This window comes from Anolis sagrei, chromosome 10 (assembly GCF_037176765.1).
Source record: "Anolis sagrei isolate rAnoSag1 chromosome 10, rAnoSag1.mat, whole genome shotgun sequence".
NCBI classification, from domain to species: domain Eukaryota; kingdom Metazoa; phylum Chordata; class Lepidosauria; order Squamata; family Dactyloidae; genus Anolis; species Anolis sagrei.
In genome coordinates this window covers 35,854,180-35,878,583 of record NC_090030.1, presented here as the reverse complement: position 1 = coordinate 35,878,583, position 24,404 = coordinate 35,854,180, and the positions used below count along the sequence as shown (strand labels likewise).

At 45.2% G+C, this 24,404-nt stretch overlaps 1 protein-coding gene across 1 annotated transcript in view; it reads right to left on the bottom strand.

Moving 5' to 3' along the window:
- Positions 1 to 497: 497 nt before the first annotated feature.
- CD99L2 (CD99 molecule like 2) overlaps positions 498 to 24,404 on the bottom strand; it is a 102,656-nt gene continuing 78,749 nt past the window's right edge. The window contains exons 7-11 of the mRNA XM_067471695.1: positions 23,578 to 23,643; positions 14,116 to 14,160; positions 12,124 to 12,243; positions 6,496 to 6,561; positions 498 to 2,892 (exon numbers count right to left, since the gene is read on the bottom strand). Coding sequence (XP_067327796.1) covers positions 2,825 to 2,892; positions 6,496 to 6,561; positions 12,124 to 12,243; positions 14,116 to 14,160; positions 23,578 to 23,643 — 365 coding nt within the window. The 3' untranslated portion in view covers positions 498 to 2,824. The remainder of the gene's footprint in view (positions 2,893 to 6,495; positions 6,562 to 12,123; positions 12,244 to 14,115; positions 14,161 to 23,577; positions 23,644 to 24,404) is intronic.

Here is a 24,404-nt window from a genome sequence, read left to right as displayed (position 1 = left end):
CAGAACTCTAACACAACTTTCAAATTTTCGTTATTATTAAAGTACTTACAAAACTAAACTTCTGGTGGTGAAAACTAGGGGGGCTGGTGCTTTGCTTCTACAGTGTTGCTAAAGTTCTGGTGGTGAAAATTTCAGAACTCTAACACAACTTTCAAATTTTCGTTATTATTAAAGTACTTACAAAACTAAACTTCTGGTGGTGAAAACTAGGGGGGCTGGTGCTTTGCTTCTACAGTGTTGCTAAAGTTCTGGTGGTGAACATTTCAGAACTCTAACACAACTTTCAAATTTTCGTTATTATTAAAGTACTTACAAAACTAAACTTCTGGTGGTGAAAACTAGGGGGCGCTGGTGCTTTGCTTCTACAGTGTTGCTAAAGTTCTGGTGGTGAAAATTTCAGAACTCTAACAAAACTTTCAAAATTTCCTTATTATTTCATTATGTCAGAACGCATCTCCTTCTACGTCCCGCCTCGGAGTTTAAGATCTTCTGGGGAGGCCCATTAATATTTCATTATTGGTGGTTTTTATGACGGAACCTATTAGGAACTGCCATTTATCATGAAATTTTGAAAGTTTCATTATTATTATTAAAATTTCATTATTATTAAAATTTCATTATTATTTCATTATTGGTGGTTTTTATGACCGAACCTATTAGGAACGGCCATTTCATAGAATCCTAGAATCAAAGAGTTGGAAGAGACCTGGTGGGCCATCCAGTCCAACCCCATTCTGCCAAGAAGCAGGAATATTGCATTCAAATCACCCCTGACAGATGGCCATCCAGCCTCTGTTTAAAAGCTTTATAATGAAATTTTGAAAGTTTGCAAATGTAATAATGCCCATGATAGAGTAAAATAATAAATGCAATAACAATAATAATAAAGTAAAATAATAAATGTAATAATAATAATAGAGTACAATAAATGCAATAAAATAATAATAGAGTAAAATAATGCAAATGTAATAATACCAAGAATAGAGTAAAATAATAAATGTAATAAAAATAATAGTAATAACAGAGTAAAATAATAAATAACTTCGACTCGAGTATAAGCCGAGGGCAGCTTTTTCAGCCTAAAAAAGGGCTGAAAAACTATGCTTATACTCGAGTATATACAGTATTTCATTATTGATTATTTTTATGGCAGAACCAATTAGGAACGGCCATTTATAATGAAATTTTGAAAGTTTTGTTAGAGTTCTGAAATTTTCACCACCAGAACTTTAGCAACACTGTATGTAGAAGCAAAGCACCAGCGCCCTCTAGTTTTCACCACCAGAACTTTAGTTTTGTAAGTACTTTAATAATAATAATGAAATTTTGAAAGTTGTGTTAGAGTTCTGAAATTTTCACCACCAGAACTTTAGCAACACTATAGAAGCAAAGCACCAGCACCCCCTAGTTTTCAGTATCAGAACTTTAGTTTTGTAAGTACTTTAATAATAACAAAATTTTGAAAGTTTTGTCAGAGTTCTGAAATTTTCACCACCAGATGTTTAGCAACACCGTAGAAACAAAGCACCAGCGCCCCCTAGTTTTCACCACCAGAGCTTTAGTTTTGTAAGTACTTTAATAATAACAAAATTTTGAAAGTTTTGTCAGAGTTCTGAAATTTTCACCACCAGATCTTTAGCAACACTGTAGAAGCAAAGCACCAGTGCCCTCTATTTTTCACCACCAGAACTTTAGTTTTGTAAGTACTTTAGAACCATTTAGAACCATGCCTACTAATTAAGTAGAGGCTCGATCCTAATCTTGCAAAACATCTCCAGATCTTTTGACAGGGTCCGGGTCGCAAAATCCAAAGGGAGGGGGGTGATACAGCTATAGTGAAGCCCAGTTGCATGGGTGGGGTCCCGTTCGTTTGGGGTCTCTATCAAACGAAGACCTCCCCGCTCAGGCACTTGCATAACTTGAGGTGCAGCTACTCCACCCTCAGCACCAGAGGCGGCCCTAGATAATTTTCAACTGTAAGCAAACTCACTGATATATGTTTTTTGTTGGGAGTTCTGTGTGCCATACTTGGTTCAATTCCATCATTGGTGGAGTTCAGAGTGCTCTTTGATTGTAGGTGAACTATACAACCCGCAGCATTTGACTCAATGCCACATTGTTGGATCATCAAATGTCTAGATGTCATTGGGGTTTGTGAAAATATTAGAACAAGCCAGTAAAGGTGGTCCATTTCCCCCGAGAGCACTTCAAGAGCACCCCTGGGCAAAACCAAGTGTACCGCGACTGCTTACTCTGCGTAATGGGTTCGCCGCCCCTGCTCGGCACCCAAGGGACCTTCACCGTCGACGGCGGAAGCCACACGCACCACGCCAGGAGCCAAAACGTGGCCAAAATGTCATCTTACCAAGGTTTCGACAAGGGTTTGCTTTGGATTGTTGATTTGCAGGCACTTCACGGGTTCTCGCGCGACCTGTCGTCCCTCCCTCAGCTGCCTTGATCGTCCTGGTTCATGAAAGTCTCTACCTCTACGATGAAACACCACCTTTGCGCATTTTTTTTTTGTGTATTCAACTTCGACAAAAACTCCTACATGACCATCTCAAATGTAAACCTACAACTCTTCCACATAAAATCAAGTCAAAACCCAAAAAACATTCCAACCAGCCTACCGTCTACCACAAGAAGAAGAAGAAGAAGAAGCCTGTCCTCGTCAGAAGAACGCACATTAAATAGCTTTGGATCCAAATGAAAACGTTTGTAAAAAGCGAAATTACAAGCATGTGAGAAGCACGTGTGTGTGTGTGTGTGTGTACTTTGTTTGTGTTTGCCGTTGCCTGCTTCCTTTCCAGCCCAAACCCGGGATTCAGACTTTTGCATTTTCTTGCGGTGGAGGCGCTTCCGCAGTCTGTGGTTCTAGGACGGAATACTTCACTAAAGAGAAGAGAAGAAGAAGGAGGAGAAGTCGGACATCAGCCCACAAGTAACTTGGGAAAACATTGCAAACACAAAGTAAATATGGCCTCCTCGCAAACAATTCCATCTTTGGATTGTCGAAGGCTTTCATGGCTGGAATCACTGGGTTGTTGTAGGATTTTCGGGCTGTATGGCCATGTTCTAGAACAGTGGTTCTCAACCTGGGGTCCTCAGATGTTCTTGGCCTACAACTCCCAGAATTCCCAGCCAGTTTACCAGATGTTAGGATTTCTGGGAGTTGAAGGCCAAAAACATCTGTCGACCCCAGGTTGAGAACCACTGTTCTAGAAGCATTCTCTCCTGATGTTTCGCCTGCATCTATGGCAAGCATCCTCAGAGGTCGTGAGGTCCGTTGAAAACTAGGACCGTCAACAGATATATCAACCCAATTTTCCAAGTTTCCAACAGACCTCACGACCTCTGAGGATGCTTGCCATAGATGCAGGCGAAACGTCAGGAGAGAATGCTTCTAGAACAGTGGTTCTCAACCTGGGGTGCCCAGATGTTCTTGGCCTACAACTCCCAGAATTCCCAGCCAGTTTACAAAATGTTAAGATTTCTGGGAGTTGAAGGCCAAAAACATCTGTCGACCCCAGGTTGAGAACCACTGTTCTAGAAGCATTCTCTCCTGACGTTTCGCCTGCATCTATGGCAAGCATCCTCAGAGGTCGTGAGGTCTGTTGAAAACTAGGACCGTCAACAGATATATCAACCCAATTTTCCTAGTTTCCAACAGACTTCACGACCTCTGAGGATGCTTGTCATAGATGCAGGCGAAACATCAGGAGAGAATGCTTCTAGAACAGTGGTTCTCAACCTGGAGTGCCCTGATGTTTTTGGCCTACAACTCCCAGAATTCCCAGCCAGTTTACAAAATGTTAAGATTTCTGGGAGTTGAAGGCCAAAAACATCTGTCGACCCCAGGTTGAGAATCACTGTTCTAGAAGCATTCTCTCCTGACGTTTCGCCTGCATCAGAGGTCGTGAGGTCTGTTGAAAACTAGGACCTTCTACAGATATATCAACCGAATTTTCCTAGTTTCCAACAGACCTCACTACCTCTGAGGATGCCTGCCATAGATGCAGGCGAAATGTCAGGAGAGAATGCTTCTAGAACATAGCCATACAGCCTGAAAAATCTACAACAACCCAATTCCATCTTTGTGGACAATTCTCGTATGCATAAAAGCACCAACTTATACCATTGGTGCTTCCCCCCACTTGAGTTAAGTATTTCCAGACTCTTGGCTCTGATATTATTATTATTATTATTATTATTATTATTATTATTATTATTAACACAACAAGATGAGTCACAGCAGACAAGATCACTCTGTTGGCTTTTGTGTTGAATCATACGTCGGACACTTCCCAAGTGTCTAGGACTGTGTGATGTATCGGCGAATAATGCGTAAGGCGGCCTTTTGCAGCTGGCAAGTGGTAATTTTGTCAGTACCGATTGTGTTTAAGTGCAGGCCAAGGTCTTTAGGCGCTGTACCCAGTGTGCCCATCACCACTGGGACCACCTTGACTGGCTTGTGCCAAAGTCTTTTAGTCTTTGCAGTTCTATAATAATAAAGTTATTATTATTATTATTATTATCATCATCTGCAGTTGATAGATGGTAATTTTGTCAGCACCAATTGTGTTTAAGTGCAGGCCAAGGTCTTCAGGCACTGCACCCAGTGTGCCCATCAGCACTGGGACCACCTTGACTGGCTTGTGCTAAAGTTTTTGCAGTTCAATCTTTAAATCCTCAAAAATATTATTATTATTATTATTATTATTATTATTATTATTATTATTATTATTATTTATTATTACTATTATTCTGAGAAGTACAATGATACAACCAAATCCTTCCAAAATAATAATAATAATAATAATAATAATAATTATTATTATTATTATTCTGCTAGGTACAATGATATAACCAAATCCCTCCAAATTATTATTATTATTATTATTTATTATTATTATTATTATTATTATTATTATTATTATTATTATTCTGGGAGGTACAATGACACAACCAAATATTACGAATAATATTTCGATATAGTGGTATGGTGCAATGTCTCCTGTGCTATTCTAATAATATTATATAATATATTATACATACATATAATATTTATAATGTAATGCAATATAATAATAATAATATGATATTATAATTACATATTTAAATTACATGTAATATTACTAACAATATTACGATATAGTGTATAGTGCAATGTCTTCTATGCTATTCTAATAATATAATATAATATATTGTATACACATATATTTTTATAATATTACAATGTCATGCAATATAATAATAATAATAATATGATATTATAATTATATATTTAATTAGATGTAATATTACTAATAATATTATGATATAGTGGTATAGTGCAATGTCTCCTGTGCTATTCTAATAATATAATATAATATATTGTATATACATATAATATTTATAATATAATGTAATGCAATATAATAATATGATATTATAATTATATATTGATATTACATGTAATATTACTAATATTACGATACAGTGGCATGGTGCAATGTCTCCTATGCTATTCTAATAATATAATATAATATAATATTGTATTATATTATTGTATTATAATATAATATTGTATACACATATATTTTTATAATATTACAATGTCATGCAATATAATAATAATAATATGATATTATAATTATATATTTATATTACATGTAATATTACTAATAATATTATGATATAGTGGTATGGTGCAATGTCTCCTATGCTATTCTAATAATATAATATAATATAATATATTGTATATACATATAATATTTATAATATAATGAAATGCAATATAATATATTATAATTATATATTTATATTACATGTAATATTACTAATAATATTCTGATATAGTGGTATGGTGCAATGTCTCCTATGCTATTCTAATAATATAATATAATATAATATAATATATTGTATATACATATAATATTTATAATATAACAATGTAATGCAATATAATAATAATATGATATTATAATTATATATTTATATTAGATGTAATATTACTAATAATATTACGATATAGAGGTATGGTGCAATATAGCAATGTTTAATGCTAATAATATAATATATTGTATGTAATATATACCTTGTAAGCTGCTCTGAGTCCCCTTTGGGGTGAGGAGGGCGGCACAGAAATGTCGTAAATAAATAAATAACAATTAAGGAGAAGGAATTAATCAAGATGCGGGATAGGAAAACTGGGGCGATTAATCTGGTGGGAGGGACAGGATGTTCCTTCGTTCTCACAGATTCTTGTCCAGATGCGGACGGTCATCGGATCAGAATGGTTGGACCTTCCTGTCTAGGTCGTCCTCTGCTCCATTGGCCAAGCATCCTGCTGGCAACGTGGACAGAGATGCATCCTCCACTTTTAGGTGGCATTTGGGAGATGTTTTGGACAGGAAGGACGCCATCATGCCATGGACCTAGAGGCCACATGGAGCGTGCATGTTTGGAGCATCAAACAATTGGTTGGCAGCCCTTCTAGCAGAGGAAACATCTCACCTTGAGGTTCTTCAGTCACAACAGCTTCCATGTTCTCTCCTTTCACGTACTCTGCGTTCAGGCCCTCTGAAATCAACAAAGAGCGGCAAAGGCTGTCAATCAAATCACAACACCTTGGAGTCCTTGTGGACAACAAGTTAAACATGAGCCAGGAATGTGATGTGGCGGCAAAAAAAGCCAATGGGATGTTGTCTTGCATCAAGAGGAGCCTAGTGTCTAGATCCAGGGAAGTCCTGCTCCCCATGCTCTATTCCGCTTTGGTTAGACCACTTTACCTGGAATATTGTGTCCAATTCTGGGCACCACAATTCAAGAGAGATGTTGACTCTAAGTTGGAATGTGTCCAGAGGAGGGCGACTCAAATGATCAAGGGTCTGGAGAACAAGCCCTATGAGGAGCGGCTTAAGGAGCTGGGCATGTTTAGCCTGAAGAAGAGAAGGCTGAGAGGAGATATGATGAGGGCCATGGATCAATATGTGGGAGTTGACAAGCTGGAATGTGTCCAGAGGAGGGCGACTGAAATGATCAAGGGTCCAGAGAACCAGCCCTATGAGGAGCGGCTTAAGGAGCTGGGCATATTTAGCCTGAAGAAGAGAAGGCTGAGAGGATATGATGATAGCCATGTAGAAATACGTGAGAGGAAGCCACAGGGAGGAGGAGGGAGCAAGCTTCCTTTCTGCTTCCCTGGAGACTAGGACGCAAGGGAACAATGGCTTCAAACTACAAGAGAGGAGATTCCATCTGAACATGAGGAAGAACTTCCTGACTGTGAGAGCCGTTCAGCAGTGGAACTCTCTGCCCCGGAGTGTGGTGGAGGCTCCTTCTTTGGAAGCTGTTAAACAGAGGCTGGATGGCCATCTGTCGGTGGTGATTTGAATGCAATATTCCTGCTTCTTGGCAGAATGGGGTTGGACTGGATGGCCCAGAAGGTCTCTTCCCACTCTAGGATTCTATGATAAGACCTGCAAATGTAATGATTGTATGCCAGCTCCAAAAGGGATCGCAACAAGGATTGTCGAAGGCTTTCATGGCCGGAATCACTGGGTTGTTGTAGGTTTTTTCGGGCTATATGGCCATGTTCTAGAAGCATTCTCTCCTGACATTTCGCCTGCATCTATGGCAAGAATCCTCAGAGGCTGTGAGGTCTGTTGGAACTAGGAAAAAGGGTTTATATATCTGTGGAATGACCAGGGTGGGACAAAGGACTCTTGTCTGCTGGAGCTAGGTGGGAATGTTTTAACTGGCCACTTTAGAATCCTAGAGTGGGAAGAGACCTCGTGGGCCCTCATCCAGTCCAACCCCATTCTGCCAAGAAGCAGGAATATTGCATTCAAATCACCCCTGACAGATGGCCATCCAGCCTCTGTTTCAAAGCTTCCAAAGAAGGAGCCTCCACCACACTCCCTCCGAGGCAGAGAGTTCCACTGCTGAACGGCTCTCACAGTCAGGAAGTTCTTCCTCATGTTCAGATGGAATCTCCTCTCTTGTAGTTTGAAGCCATTGTTCCCTTGCGTCCTAGTCTCCAGGGAAGCAGAAAGGAAGCTCCCTCCCTCCTCCTCCCTGTGGCTTCCTCTCACATATTTATCCATGGCCCTCATCATATCTCCTCTCAGCCTTCTCTTCTTCAGGCTAAACATGCCCAGCTCCTTAAGCCACTCCTCATAGGGCTTGTTCTCCAGACCCTTCATCATTTGAGTCGCCCTCCTCTGGACACATTCCAGCTTAGAGTCAATATCTCTCTTGACAAGTTGGAATGTGTCCAGAGGAGGGCGACTAAAATGATTAGCATTTGATGGCCTGGCAGTTGTTGGTGTGGCTTGTTAGTGCCTGGGGCAATCTTTTGTTGAGAGGTGATTCGCTGTCCCTGATTGTTTCCTCTCTATTGTTTTGCTGTTGTAATTTTAGAGTTTTTTAATACTGAAAATGAACAAAATCTGGCTACCAGCATTGTCTGTTGGAGTGAGGTGTGAATGTTTCAAATGACCACCTTGATTAGCATTTGATGGCCTGGCAGTGCCTGGGGCAATCTTTTGTTGAGAGGTGATTAGATGTCAGAAATGCTGGACCACTCTAACAACCACCATGTCAGACTACACAGAGAAGCCATGGACATCCACAAGAAGCTTGGCGACAATTTCAACAGAAAGGAGCAAACCATGAAAATGAACAAAATCGGGCTACCCGTATTTTTAAAAATGCGGGTTAAAGATAGTGTGCAAATGAGCAGGTGCCAAGATTTGAAAGTGGGGCACCTGCTCATTTGCATACAGCCAATCAGGTCGCTCTCATGCAAATAGCTCTCCACTGGTGCACCACAAAACGGCTGCTCACACGCCCGCCCTTTAAGGTAGGCCACTTCCTAACTATCTAAAATGAGTCAGGTTCATTACAGCCTCCAATGGCAGCAATTGCATTGCCTCTTTGGGTTGCATAGCCCAGGAGTTCCAGGTGAGCCAGTGGGTAAAGGGGTCTTTTCCTTGTTTGTCCAAGTGGGCACTTGAGTCAGCTGCTTGCAAGTGTCAACAGGCATAGAAGATCAAGCATGCTTGAAGCCAGCGCGAAGGAGCCTCCGTCGTCACAGTGGGGCCTCCTCCCCAAAGCCGTGTGTTTTGCCAGGATAACATCGAGCGCCGTTTCATGTTCTTCAGTGGCTGCCAAATGCCTTGCCAGCCTCCGCTCCGCGCTGCCTTGCCGTGTGCATCGAAGGCCTGACATTATCCCAGCAGGCTGTGTCTGGTGGCTTGAATTAATCCTTCTTTATAATTAACTTTAATTTCCTCCCCTCTTTCCAAAAGTTGTTTGCCTCCTCGCGCTGTCACCTTTATCAAAATGTTTTGAACGACCACGTCCTTTCCAAATATCACTAATGGGGTAAACAAACAACACGGGGGACGTTCCGTTTTGTCATGTTTATTATCCTGCTGCCTTCCATATATCCTCGAGTGCACACACCTCTCCGCTTAAGACGTTCCTGTGGAAATAGCAGTTCGGTTGCAGAAGAGTGCGCACAGCTCTGTTTTCCTCCGCACAAGGGATTGGGAGCTGCTTTAGATCCCGCAGTTTGCACTAGTATTCCTCGCAGAAAAGTGTGACACCGAGGCACACAAAACTATGGCTGAGCAAAAGGACTCAAGGTCCCAGAAGATGCTTTACCTTCCAAACGAAATATGGAAAGAGAGCGCTTTCATGGCTGGAATCACCGGGTTGTTGTAGGTTTTTTCGAGCTATATGGGCATGTTCTAGAAGCATTCTCTCCTGACATTTCGCCTGCATCTATGGCAAGCATTATCAGAGGTTGGGAGACCTCACAACCTCTGAGGATGCTTGCCATAGATGCAGGTGAAACGTCAGGAGAGAATGCTTCTAGAACATGCCCAAATAACCCGAGAAACCAACAACCCAGACCTAATGAAGATCGTCTCGATTAAACTGCCCAATCAACTGTGGTTTTGTTTGAGCAAAATTTTAATAAATACTGAGGGCATGCTCATTACTCAGCCACCTTCCTTGACATTTCCTTGGGACGCAGCAATATACGAGGGTTGAATGAAAAGTAATGCCTTCACCTTCGTAACTCAACAGATGGCAGTGCTGGTATGCAGCAGGTACTGGCTTGTTCAGTAGTCTCCTCTGCAGTTCCATTTTGGTGGGAAGCCTTAGCATTGAACGGTTGTGTTGTTAAAGTGTGAAGTATGGAACCCTGCGCAGATGGTCGGTCAGTGCGACTTAAGCAATGTGCAGTCACCGAATTCTTGACAGCAGAAGGTGTCACCCCAAAGGAGATTCATCAGAGAATGCAAGATTTTTATGGTGATTGTGTTGAAAGGAACATTGATCCCTCCTCCCTGTGGCTTCCTCTCACATATTTATACATCGCCCTCATCATATCTTCTCTCAGCCTTCTCTTCTTCAGGCTAAACATGCCCAGCTCCTTAAGCCGCTCCTCATAGGGCTTGTTCTCCAGACCCTTGATCATTATAGTCGCCCTCCTCTGGACACATTCCAGCTTGTCAATATCTCTCTTGAATTGTGGTGCCCAGAATTGGACACAATATTCCAGGTAATGTGGTCTAACCAGAGCAGAATAGAGGGGTAGCATTACTCCCCTGGACCTAGACACTATGCTCCTCTTGATGCAGGCCAAAATCCCATTGGCTTTTTTTGCTGCCACATCACATTCCTGGCTCATGTTCCCCTTCCTTCCCACGAGGACTCCCAAGATCTTTTTCACATGTACTGCTCTCAAGCCAGGCCTCATCGTCCCCCATTCTGTCTCTTTGCATTTCATTTTTTCTGCCTAAGTGGAGTATCTTGCATTCGTCCCTGTTGAACTTCATTTAGTTTTGGCCCATCTGTCAAGATCGTTTTGATTCCTGCTCCTGTCCTCTGGAGTCTTGGCTCTCCCTCCCCATTTGGTGTCGTCTGCTAACCTGCCTTCTAACCCTTCATCTAAGTCATGAATGAAGATCCTGAGCAGGACCGGGCCCGGACGGAACCCTGCTGGTGGCACTCCACTCATCACTTCTTTCCAGGATGAAGAGGAGGAAGCCTTGGGGAGAATCACCCTCTAGGTTCGTCCATTTAACCAATATCAGATCCACCTTCAGCCCTGCCTTCTAGCCCTTCATCTAAGTCATGAATGAAGATCCTGAGAAGGACCGGGCACGGATGGAACCCTGCGGATGGCCCTCCACTCATCACTTCTTTCCAGGATGAAGAGGAGGAAGCCTTGGGGAGAATCACCCTCTGGGTTTGTCCATTTAACCCATTCCAGATCCACCTTCAGCCCTGCCTTCTAGCCCTTCATCCAAGTCATGAATGAAGATCCTGAGAAGGACCGGGCCCGGATGGAACCCTGCGGATGGCACTCCACTCGTCACTTCTTTCCAGGATGAAGAGGAGGAAGCCTTGGGGAGAATCACCCTCTGGGTTCGTCCATTTAACCAATTACAGATCCACCTTCAGCCCTGCCTTCTAGCCCTTCATCTAAGTCATGAATGAAGATCCTGAGAAGGACCGGGCCCGGACGAAACCCTGCGGATGGCCCTCCACTCATCACTTCTTTCCAGGATGAAGAGGAGGAAGCCTTGGGGAGAATCACCCTCTGGGTTTGTCCATTTAACCCATTCCAGATCCACCTTCAGCCCTGCCTTCTAGCCCTTCATCCAAGTCATGAATGAAGATCCTGAGAAGGACCGGGCCCGGATGGAACCCTGCTGATGTCACTCCACTCGTCACTTCTTTCCAGGATGAAGAGGAGGAAGCCTTGGGGAGAATCACCCTCTGGATTCGTCCATTTAACCAATTCCAGATCCACCTTCAGCCCTGCCTTCTAGCCCTTCATTTAAGTCATGAATGAAGATCCTGAGAAGGACCGGGCCCGGATGTCACTCCACTCGTCACTTCTTTCCAGGATGAAGAGGAGGAAGCCTTGGGGAGAATCACCCTCTGGGTTCATCCATTTAACCCATTCCAGATCCACCTTCAGCCCTCCAAGTGTTTTGGACTTCAAGTGGCTGAGGGGGAAAAGGAAGGGGCCCGTAAGGAATTGTGGGAGTTGAAGTCCAAAACCCTTGGAGGGCTGAATTTGCCCATGCGTGGGAGAGAGAGGGCCTTGGGGACACTTACGCTGTATGCTGAAGCAGAACTTCTTTTGCTGGTAGGAGATGTAGCTGCTGACGGCGCCGATCAGGGCCATGGCCAGGCCGCTGACAATGCCGGCAATCGTCCCCGTCTCCACGAGCGCACCTGCAAAGGCCCAAAAGGAGAAGCGCATGGAGAGATGCAACCCGGAAGAAGAAAGTGCCCTACCAACCAGGCATTATCCATAACCGGTAACCATACTCCATCCATCCTTCATTTCTCCAAAATTTCACCTCCACACAACTGTAAGCTTTGAGGAAATCTAATCTTTGGATGCTCACCCATCTTAAAATCATGGTGCATCTATTCGTGTTGTTGATATTCGGAAGCAACTCAAAACAACTAATGCAAATACACTCATTTTCCCAAAATTTCGTTTGAGAGCATCCCAATCCGTACTATGTTTCCAATTTCCTCATTCCTGGACTGCAACTCCCAGCAATCCTCCAGATAGATAGATTACATCAGTGGTTCCCAAACTGATTTGGCCGACCCCCTGGAAATCCATGTTTCTAAATCTTCTCTTTTGTTGTCTATGTTTTCACCGCCCCCTTACAGTTATTCATGGCCCCCAAATGCACCTGTGGCCATTACTGCCCCCCCCCCCCGCCCAGGTAACGCCCACTTTGGGAATCAATGGATTAGATAGAGATAGGAAGGTAGGTAGGTAGATCGATCAATCAGGAGGACTGCTGGGAGATGCAGTCCAAGAGTAGGCAGAGAAGGAAAAAGGGAGAAAGGGGAAGGGAAAGAAAAGAGGAGGAAGGAAGGGAAGAGGTAGAGAAGGAAGGAAGGAAGGAAGGAAGGAAGGAAGGAGAGAAAGAAAGAAAGAAAGAAAGAAAGAAAGAAGGGAAGAAAGGAAAGAGGGGGGAAGGAAGAAAGGAGAGAAGGAAAGAAAAAAGGGAAGGAAGAAAGGAAAGAGGGAGGGAGGGAAGGAAGGAGAGAAGGAAAGAAAAAAAGGAGGGAGGGAAGGAAGGAAGGAAGGAAGGAGAGAAGGAAAGAAAAAAGGGAAGGAAGGAAAGAAGGAAGGAAGAAAGGAAGGAAGGAAAGAAAAAAGGGAAGGAAGGAAAGAGGGAGAGAAGGAAGGAGAGAAGGAAAGAAAAAAGGGAAGGAAGGAGAAAGGAAAGAAAAAAGCGAAGGAAGGAAGGAAAAGGAGGGAAGGAAAGAAAGAGAAGGAAAGAAAAAAGGGATGGAAGGAAGGAGAGAAGGAGAGAAGGAAGGAAGGTGAGAAGGAAAGAAAAAAGGGAAGGAAGGAAGGAAGGAGGGAGAGAAGGAAAGAAAAAAGGGAAGGAAGGAAGGGAAGAAAGGAGAGAAGGAAAGAAAAAGGGAAGGAAGGAAAGAAAGAGGGAGGGAGGGAAGGAAGGAGAGAAGGGAAGAAAAAAATGGAAGGAAGGAAGGAAAGAGGGAGGGAAGGAAGAAGAGAGAGAGAAAGAAGTAGAGAAAGTGACCATCACTCATAAAAACATGAAAAACACAATGGAAGGGACTTAAAAAGCCAAAAAACAAAAACGAGATTACAACGGCTGCTCAAATGCATATATGCAACGACACATATACACAAATATATGCAAACACCTATATACACACAAAAAATGCATATAGACAGACTGGGCCACAGCAACGCGTGACGGGGGTGGCATAAGTCTATATAAATAAAAATGTAATGTTTGTTTGTGGGATTAGCATAACTCAAAAACCACTGGGGGAATTGAGACCACATTTGGACACAAGACACCTCTCAGGCCAACAAATGACCATCACTCATAAAAACACTGGAAAATACAGCTGAAGGGACTTCAAAAGTCAAAAAACAAAAAATGCATTACAACGCAAGCACAAAACCACGTATATACACAAACACACATATACACATATATATGGCAGAGTGTGCTTTCTGGTCTGGTAGAGAGTAAGAACGCAAATCTGCCTGAAGTTGGGCCAAAGCTACGTAGAAGAGCCAGGGTGACGTTCACTTACCATCGTCATAGTTGCTCTCGCCTCCACCACTGACACTACTTCCTCCTAGAAAACAACAACACAGATTTAGCCTTTTCTCAAATAGGAAACTCGTGGTTACCACCATCACCACCACCTGGAAAGGTAGGTTAAGATTACTGTTCCGTCCCGTGCTGGCCCTGAAATGAATTGCTTGTAAAATAGGACGTGCAACTTGAGCTCAGCGGGAAGCCAGGGGCCCTTGAAGAGAAGCTCTCAAGGATTTTCCACCACAAATGGTCTTTAGATGGCTTGTGAAGTGTAACAAAGTCCTTTATTATTGAACAATCAAACAGAAACTTCTCTTGTCTTCAATAAAGTTAAACAAATTCTTCCAGGTTTTATGCAACTGGTGGCTTCTTAATTATGTCCACTAGGGACAGGCAACTGTCTTCAATAACTGTTTCTTTACTTTAAAGGGAAATCTCCTTTTTAACTCCTCCCAGGCTGACTGTAATCTAACCCTTACTGATGTGGGCTCCGCTACCGGGTCGAACTGCGTCTCGAGCACCAAGTGGACCTACCAGTAAGGCCAGTAGATACTCCAGCTGGAGTTCTTTGGTCTTCCAAACTGTTTACCCTCCAAAATTCCTCAAAGCTTTAGGGCTGCTTCCCTGGAAATCTTTGGATGCTCTTCAGACTGTTCTCCCCTGGAAAGTCTTAAGGGTTGAAGCTTTTGTACAGGAGAAGCTTGTACACGTCCTCTACATTAGCTTTCCTTACTTAGACTAACTAAAAATGGCTCCCTTCCCTTCCCAATTGCCCTGAACAAGGGGTGGGGCCAAAACTTAACGATGATGGACAGGTGACTTGCCCTAGGACTGCAACCAAAGGAAGCCACCTTTCTGCAGAATCCCTGAAACCTTGGACTGCAAGCAAACATTTTAATACAAAGCAAATAAAGTTGGAGCTCCAAGCTGCAATCTTGCTTCTTCTGGGATTTCTTTGAGAGCATTCCCATCCCTGCTGATTTCCTATTCCTGGACTGCAACTCCCAGTGAATCCTCCAATAGGTAAGATATATACATTAGATAGAGAGAGGTAGGTAGATAGATTGATCAGGAGGACTGCTGGGAGTTGCAGTCCAAGAATAAGAAAGAAGGAAGGAAGGAGAGAAAGAAAAAGGGAGGGGAAGGAAAGAAGGAAAGAAAAAAGGAAGGAAGGAAAGAGGAAGGAAGGAAGGAAAGAGGGATGGAGGGAGGAAAGGGAGGAAGGAGAGGAGGAAAGAAAAAAGGAAGGAAGGAAGGAAAGGGGGGAAGGAAGGAAGAAAGGGAGGGAGAGAATGAAAGAAAAAAGGGAAGGAGAGAAAGAAAGGAGAGAAAGAGGGAGGGAGGGCAAGAAAGAGGGAGGGATGGAAGGAGAGAAGGAAAGAAAAACAGGAAGGAAGGAAGGAAGGGAGGGAGAGAATGAAAGAAAAAGGGAAGGAAGGAGAGAAAGAAAAGAGAGAAAGAGGGAGGGAGGGAGGGCAAGAAAGAGGGAGGGATGGAAGGAGAGAAGGAAAGAAAAACAGGAAGGAAGGAAAGAAGGAAGGAAGGAAAGAGGGGGGAAGGAAGGAAGAAAATGAAAGAAAAAAGGGAAGGAGAGAAAGAAAGGAGAGAAAGAGGGAGGGAGGGCAAGAAAGAGGGAGGGATGGAAGAAGGAAAGAAAAACAGGAAGGAAGGAAGGAAGGAAGGAAGGAAGGAAGGAAGGAAGGAAGGAAGGAAGGAAAGAGGTGGGGAAGGAAGAAAGGGAGGGAGAGAATGAAAGAAAAAAGGGAAGGAAGGAGAGAAAGAAAGAAGGAGAGAAAGAGGGAGGGAAGGTTGTCCCCAGCAATGTGTGGCGGGTACAGCTAGTAATAACAAAAGGGGCTTTCCAGTTTCCAGTGGCCTCTCTCCAAAACAGCGCTGAAAGGGATCCTTTCAAGTCAGCTGCCAATGGAGATCCCTCGGGGCTGTTTTCCTACAAGAGTTTTGCCTCTCTGGGACCGCTTTTGGGATGATCCCAGGGAAACGCATGAGTGAAAAGTGCTGTAGGAGAAAGGCTGGTGAGCACCTGCCAGGCTCTCCTCTTCAAAGATCTTTCCTGCAAAAGCGAACCAGGAATTCTGACCCCGACTTCAAGGCATGCGCCACGTTTGCCTCCGTGGAAATCATGCTGCCAAGAGGTGGCTGATGTGCACAAGGACACGCCGGGCAAAGGGAGCGATGCGCCTGCCGAATGCCCGTCCCCTGCCTTTCCCGGGAGAAGAGGGAGGCTGAAATCCTGGGGCAATTTTAATTATCTTCGAACACGTTGATGAAGGAAGTTGTATGCAGGGTTCGTGCTCTGACACTGCAGCCTCGCATGCGCGCGCACGCACATTCTCGTCCTCTGCGAGGCCCGTATTAATTAACCAGCTGCTGCCTCGGTAGCACTGCATTGAGCAATAAATGAGATTGATTATAAATTTAGCGCTGTGCGCAGTCGAGATGTGGGTGCGGTTTGCAGAGAAGGAGGCTTTGTCTGCAAATTTCCGCTCTCTGCAGCAGAAGCAGCCGCTCTTCGCCTCCCGCTCTTCGCCTCCATTTGACTTCGGGAAGAAACAAACGCCGGGCTGGGCTGGGCTCACGGAAAGGCTCCTTCGTGGCTAGCAATGGAAGCGGATCACTGGATTCCAAGCAGGGAGAAGATCCAGTTAGGCCCCAAGGGATAGGAGCCAACACACGGGCTTTCTCCGAGCCACTTAAGAGTCCACTAAGTGGTTTAAAGGGCTCCAAGTCTCCATCCATGGAGAGCATCTGATGCATTCAAAGAATGACTCCACATTCTGGTCACGCCCCTTTCCCAGGACTCTTATGAGAATCATTGCATCTATGCACCAGATGCAGGGAAATCTCATCATTCCCACTAACGCAGCGGTTCTCAACTTGGAGGTCGCGACCCCCAGAGGGGTTGTTTGGCAGTTTTAGAGGGGTTGCGGTGGCACCTCCTGCAGGGCACTAAAAATGTCCCGAGAGGCCCAGGACCTTTCCTGGCATTGGCATGAGCGCGGAGAATGAGGGCAGATGCTTCCTGCAACAGCCCTCTTGCCAACACTGGGAGAGGGACACTCTTTGGTGTTGGCAAGCGCATGGGGGAAAAGGACAGGTGCAGGGTGCATGCTCCTTGCACCGGCCTTGGGAATGTGCTCCCTTCACCAGCCCTCCTCTCCCGCACTCTTGCCGATGCCGGGAGAGAGACACTCTCCGGCATTGCCAAACACTCAGGGGAAGAGGGCAGGTGCAGAGGGCATGTTCCCTGTGCCGGTCCTGGGCATGTGCTCCCTTCACCTGCACTCCTCCTGCACCCTTGCCAATGCCAGGAGAGGGACACTCTCCAGCATTGCCAAACACGCAGGGGAAGAGGGCAGGTGCAGAGGGCATGTTCCCTGTGCCAGTCCTGGGCACGTGCTCCCTTTACCAGCCCTCCTCTCCCATGCTCTTGCCAATGCTGGGAGAGGGACACTCTCCAGCATTGCCAAACATACATGGGAAGAGGGCAGGTGCAGGGTGCATGTGCTCCCTTCACCAGCCCTCCTCTACCGTGCTCTTGCCAATGCCAGGAGAGTGACACTCTCCGGCATTGCCAAACATGCAGGGGAAGAGGGCAGGTGCAGGGGGCACGCTCCTTGCACCGGTCCTGGGAATGTGCTCCCTTCACCGGCCCTCCTCTCCTGCACTCTTGCCAATGCCGGGAGAGGGACACTCTCCGGCATTGCCAAACACTCAGGGGAAGAGGACAGGTGCAGGGGGCACGTTCCCTGCACCGGTCCTGGGCATGTGTTCACTTCACCAGCCCTCCTCTCCCGCGCTCTTGCCAATGCCGGGAGAGGGACACTCTCCGGCACTGCCAAACAAACGGGAAGAGGGCAGGTGCAGGGTGCACGCTCCTTGCACCGGTCCTGGGAATGTGCTCCCTTCACCGGCCCTCCTGTCCCATGCTCTTGCCAATGCTGGGAGAGGGACACTCTCCGGCACTGCCAAACAAATGGGAAGAGGGCAGGTGCAGGGTGCACGCTCCTTGCACCGGTCCTGGGAATGTGCTCCCTTCACCAGCCCTCCTCTTCCACGCTCTTGCCAACGCATGGAGAGGGACACTCTCCGGCATTGCCAAACGTGCTTGGGAAGAGGGCAGGTGCAGGGTGCATGTTCCCTGCACTGTTCCTGGGCATGTGCTCCCTTTACCAGCCCTCCTCTCCCGTGCTCTTGCCAATGTCGGGTGAGGGACACTCTCCGGCGTTGGCAAGAGTGCGGGGGGACGAGAGGTGGTGCAAGAATCATGCTCCCTCCACCAGCCCCTGGGCATGCGCTCCCTTCCCCTGCCCTCTTCCCCTGCACGTTTGGCAGTGCCAGAGAGTGTTCTTCCTCATCCAGACAGCCACAGTGACCAGGCACTCGTCCACTGAGAGGCTTCCTTGGAGTTAGGTGGAAAAGAGTAGTAGAGATGTGCGTAATCTGCATAGAGGTGGCACCCAACTCCAAAATTCCGGATGACCTCTCCCAACGGTTTCATGTAGATGTTGAAAAGCATGGGAGACAGAATGGAGCCTTGCAGGACCCCACAGGTCAAAGGCCAGGGGTCCGAGCAGGCATCTCCCAGCTTCACCATCTGGGATCGACCCTCCAGGAAGGACCGGAGCCACGACAAAGCCGTACCTCCAAGGCCCATCCCGGAGAGACGACCCAGAAGGATACCATGAAAGCCGCTGAGATGTCCAAGAGAACCAACAGAGTCACCCTCCCCCTGTCCAGCTCCCTACGGAGGTCATCCACCAAGGCGACCAAAGCTGTCTCGGTACCATGACCAGGCTTTGGATGACATCAATTACCAGGTAATTGATGTCATCCAGGTAATTGATGTCATCCAAAAAGCCCTGGAGCTGAGAGGCAACCACCCTCTCCAGCACCTTGCCCAAGAAAGGGAGGTTGGAGATTGGTCTGTAGTTATTCAAGACCGTGGAGTCAAGGGAGGTCTTTTTCATCCTGGAGAGTCGTCCCAGAAGGATCCCATGATCGATGGTATCGAAAGCCGCTGAGATGTCCAAGAGAACCAGCAAGATCACACTCCCCCTGTCCAGCTCTCTACGGAGGTCATCCACCAAGGCGACCAAAGCCATCTCGGTGCCGTGACCAGGCCTGAAGCCAGACTGTGAGTGGTCCAGGTAGTTGATGTCATCCAGGAAGCCCTGGAGCTGAGGGGCGACCACTCACTCCAACACCTTGTCCAAGAAAGGAAGGTAGGAGATTGGTCTGTAGTTGTTCAAGACTGTGGAGTCAAGGGAGGTCCTTTTCATCCCAGAGAGTCGTCCTAGAAGGATACCATGATCGATGGTCTCGAAAGCCGCTGAGATGTCCAAGAGAACCAACAGAGTCACACTCCCCCTGTCCAGCTCTCTACGGAGGTCATCCACCAAGGCGACCAAAGCCGTCTTGGTGCCCTGGCCAGGCCTGAAGCCAGACTGTGACTGGTCCAGGTAGTTGATGTCATCCAGGAAGCCTTGGAGCTGAGAGGTGACCACTCGCTCCAACATCTTGTCCAAGAAAGGGAGGTTGGAGATTGGTCTGTAGTTGTTCAAAACCGTGGAGTCAAGGGAGGTCTTTTTCATCCCGGAGAGTCGTCCCAGAAGGATACCATGATCGATGGTATCGAAAGCCGCTGAGATGTCCAAGAGAACCAGCAGGGTCACACTCCCCCTGCCCAGCTCCCGACTGCTTCTCGGATGATGCTCGTTTCCAATTCGAGCAAAACGCAAGGTTCAAATGCAATGCAAAAGCTGTGAAAGGATGGGGCGTATCCTCCTGTTTGTGCCCACTCACCCATCTGTTCTTACCTCCGTCAGAAATTAGGTTGGAGCAAGAGAGTCCACACAAGATCTCTTTGACATAACCGAAGCCCCGGGGAAAGTGACTCACCCGCTTCACGAATCTGGGACTAGGTGATGCTCTAACTGCGCTCCGTAATTGTTTCCCGCACAACCCACATCTCCACTCGCCGTTTTGGATGGAGGGCGCGGGAAAGCCCTGAAGGGGCTCAGCATTAAAAGCACAACGCGGTTGCTTTGGGTTCTTTGAAGCGAACACATTGTGCGATCGGGGCAACCACGTCGAAGCGGAACAGAAGGGACCGGCGGGGCTACGAGATATGACACAGAAGCGCACTTCCCTCTTTCATGCTCTTTCCCTCACCCACACTTTGTGATGCGCGCAGCATTGGCACGCGCAACCGCCCAACACAAAAATACACCCTTCCAAATGGAAATGCTCCCTACAGCCAAGACAGAACATTCATAAATCCTAGAATAAAAGATTTGGAAGAGACCTCCAAAGGCCATCCAGTCCAACCCCATTCTGCCAAGAAGCAGGACAATCGCATTCAAATCACCCTTGACAGATGGCCATCCAGCCTCATAGAATCATAGAATCAAAGAGTTGGAAGAGACCTCATGGGCCATCCAGTCCAACCCCGTTCTGCCAAGAAGCAGGAAAATTGCATTCAAATCACCCCTGACAGATGGCCATCCAGCCTCTGTTTCAAAGCCTCCAAAGAAGGAGCTTCCACCACACTCCAGGGCAGAGAGTTCCACTGCTGAACAGCTCTCACAGTTAGGAGAGAATGCTTCTAGAGACCTCCTGGGCCATCCAGTCCAACCCCGTTCTGTCAAGAAGCAGGAATATTGCATTCAAAGCACCCCCGACAGATGGCCATCCAGCCTCTGTTTCAAAGCCTCCATAGAAGAAGCCTCCACCACACTCTAAGGCAGAGAGTTCCACTGCTGAACAGCTCTCACAGTCAGGAGAGAATGCTTCTAGAGACCTCCTGGGCCATCCAGTCCAACCCCATTCTGCCAAGAAGCAGGAATATTGCATTCAAAGCACCCCCGACAGATGGCCATCCAGCCTCTGTTACAAAGCCTCCAAAGAAGGAGCTTCCACCACACTCCAGGGCAGAGAGTTCCACTGCTTAACAGCTCTCACAGTCAGGAGAGAATGCTTCTAGAGACCTCCTGGGCCATCTTCCAGTCCAACCCCATTCTGCCAAGAAGCAGGAAAATTGCATTCAAAGCCCCCCCTGACAGATGGCCATCCAGCCTCTGTTTCAAAGCCTCCAAAGAAGGAGCTTCCACCACACTCCAGGGCAGAGAGTTCCACTGCTGAACAGCTCTCACAGTTAGGAGAGAATGCTTCTAGAGACCTCATGGGCCATCCAGTCCAACCCCATTCTGCCAAGAAGCAGAAAAATTGCATTCAAATCACCCCTGACAGATGGCCATCCAGCCTCTGTTTCAAAGCCTCCAAAGAAGGAGCCTCCACCACACTCCGGGGCAGAGAGTTCCACTGCTGAACGGCTCTCCCAGTCAGGAGAGAATGCTTCTAGAGACCTCCTGGGCCATCCAGTCCAACCCCGTTCTGTCAAGAAGCAGGAATATTGCATTCAAAGCACCCCTGACAGATGGCCACCCAGCCTCTGTTTCAAAGCCTCCAAAGAAGGAGCCTCCACCAAACTCCGGGGCAGAGAGTTCCACTGCTGAACAGCTCTCACAGTCAGGAGAGAATGCTTCTAGAGACTTGTGGGTTTTTTCGGGCTATAGAGCCATGTTCTAGAGGCATTTCTCCTGACGTTTCGCCTGCATCTATGGCAAGCATCCTCAGAGGTTGTGAGGTCTGTTGGAAGTAGGAAAAATGGGTTTATATATCTGTGGAATGGCTGGGGTGGGGCAAGGAGCTCTTCCCTGCTGCAGTTAGGTGTGAATGTTTAGCTGATCACCTTCATTAGCATTTGAAGGCCTGCCTGAGTCTGGGAAAATCTGTTGCTGGGAAGTGTTAATCTGTGCCTGGTTTTTTCCTCTCTGTTGTTTAGCTGTTATAATTTTAGAGTTTTTTAATACTGGTAGCCAGATTTTGTTCATTTTCATGGTCTCTTCATGGGGCAGAGAGTTCCACTGCTGAACGGCTCTCACAGTCGGGAAGTTAGAATCATTGAGTTTGGAGAGACCTAGTGTGCGATCATCCATTCCAACCCCATTCTGCCAAGAAGCATGAAAATCGCATTCAAAGCACCCCCGACAGATGGCCATCCAGCCTCTGTTTCAAAGCCTCCAAAGAAGGAGCCTCCACCATATATTATTATTATAATAATAACCACGTATTATTACATTATTAATAAATGTAAAATAATAATAAAGTAAAATAAATGTAATAATAGTCATAAAGTAAAATAATGGGTGTAATAATAGTAATAATAATAATAGAGTAAAATAATGGAAATAAAATAATAAATAGAGGAAAAAATAATAAATGTAATAATAATAATAATAATAGTAATAGTAATAGTAATATAATCATAGAATCTTAGAGTTCAAAGAGACCTCGAGGGCCATCCAGTCCAACCCCATTCTGCCAAGAAGCAGAACAATTGCATTCAAAGCCCCCTTGACAGATGGCCATTTAGCCTCTATTTAAAAGCCTCCACCATATATAATAATAATAACAACAACCATGTATTATTACATTATTAATAAATGTAATATAATAATAAAGTGAAATAATGAATGTAATAATAATAATAATAATAATAATAATAATAGAGTAGAATAATGGAAATACAAAAATAAATAGCGAAAAATAATAAATGTAATAATAATAATAATAATAATAATAATAATAATAATAAAAACAGAATAAAGTAAAATAATCATAGAATCCTAGAGTTGGAAGAGACCTCCTGGGCCATAATAATAATAATAATAATAATAATAATAATAATAATAATAATAGAGTAAAATAATGGAAATACAATAATAATTAGAGAAAAATAATAAATGTAATAATAATAATAATAATAATAATAATAGAATAAAGTAATATAATCATAGAATCCTAGAGTTGGAAGAGACCTCCTGGGCCATAATAATAATAATAATAATAATAATAATTATTATTATAGAGTAAAATAATGGAAATACAATAATAAATAGAGAATAATAATAATAATAGTAATAATAATAATAGAATAAAGTAATATAATCATAGAATCCTAGAGTTGGAAGAGACCTCGAGGGCCATAATAATAATAATAATAATAATAATAGAGTAAAATAATGGAAATACAATAATAAATAGAGAAAAATAATAATAATAGTAATAATAATAATAATAATAGAATAAAGTAATATAATCATAGAATCCTAGAGTTGGAAGAGACCTCGAGGGCCATCCAGCTATTGTTCAGGTGTATTCCTGTAGTAAATGGACTCCTCTTCTCAAACCAATGGGACCTGTTACTCATGAACTGGCACCCAATGGAAGATCTTCCCTAAAAAGGAAGTCTAATCTGGAGGAACCGTCGGGGACCAAACAGGGCATCCTTGCAAGGATGGAAACGGGAAAATTGGAACGGAGATGTGACAAACCCCGGGAGTCTTGAGCAAAGCGGTCAGAGAAGGCCTACCTTTCTTCTTGTCCGGTTTGTATCCTCCGTCATCAAGGATATCGGCCAAGTCAGCGTCTGAAAGTTCTGAAACGTTGAAAGGAAAGGAATTGCTCAAACAAGCCCGTAACACCAATGCCCAAAACACATTCAGTTCTTATATGCTAACAGTAAGCAAAAGAGAAGTGTTTGCAAGTATCTCACACAAGCTGGTACCAGTTAGGCATGGATAGGAAAGGGCACACTGGTTTTTAGTACGCAAGCAGAAGCAGAAGTTGTGCAAACCCAGCTCTTTAGAAAAGTGGCTTCAGATAGGACCCCCGCTCCACTTGTAACGGCTCGTACGAGTTACTCCACCATGTTGTGTGATGTCATTATTCTTTACATTTCCTCACTTTGTCCCAACTGAGGGAAAGCACCTTTCGAGCCTGGGTGTCATCTGCGTAAAGACGGCATCGTACTCCAAGTCTCTGGACGACCTCTTCCAGAGGTTTCATGTAGATGTTAAAGAGCATGGGGGACAGGATAGAGCCTTGCGGGACCCCACAGGTCAAAGGCCAGGGGTCCGAGCAGGCGTCTCCCAGCTTCACCATCTGAGATCGACCCTCCAGGAAGGATCGGAGCCACGACAAAGCCGTGCCTCCAAGACCCATCCCGGAGAGCCATCCCAGAAGGATACCATGATCGATGGTATCAAAAGCCACTGAGATGTCCAAGAGAACCAACAGGGTCACACTCCCCCTGTCCAGCTCTCTACGGAGGTCATCCACCAAGGTGACCAACGCCGTCTCAGTGCCGTGGCCAGGCCTGAAGCCAGACTGTGACTGATCCAGGTAGTTGATGTCATC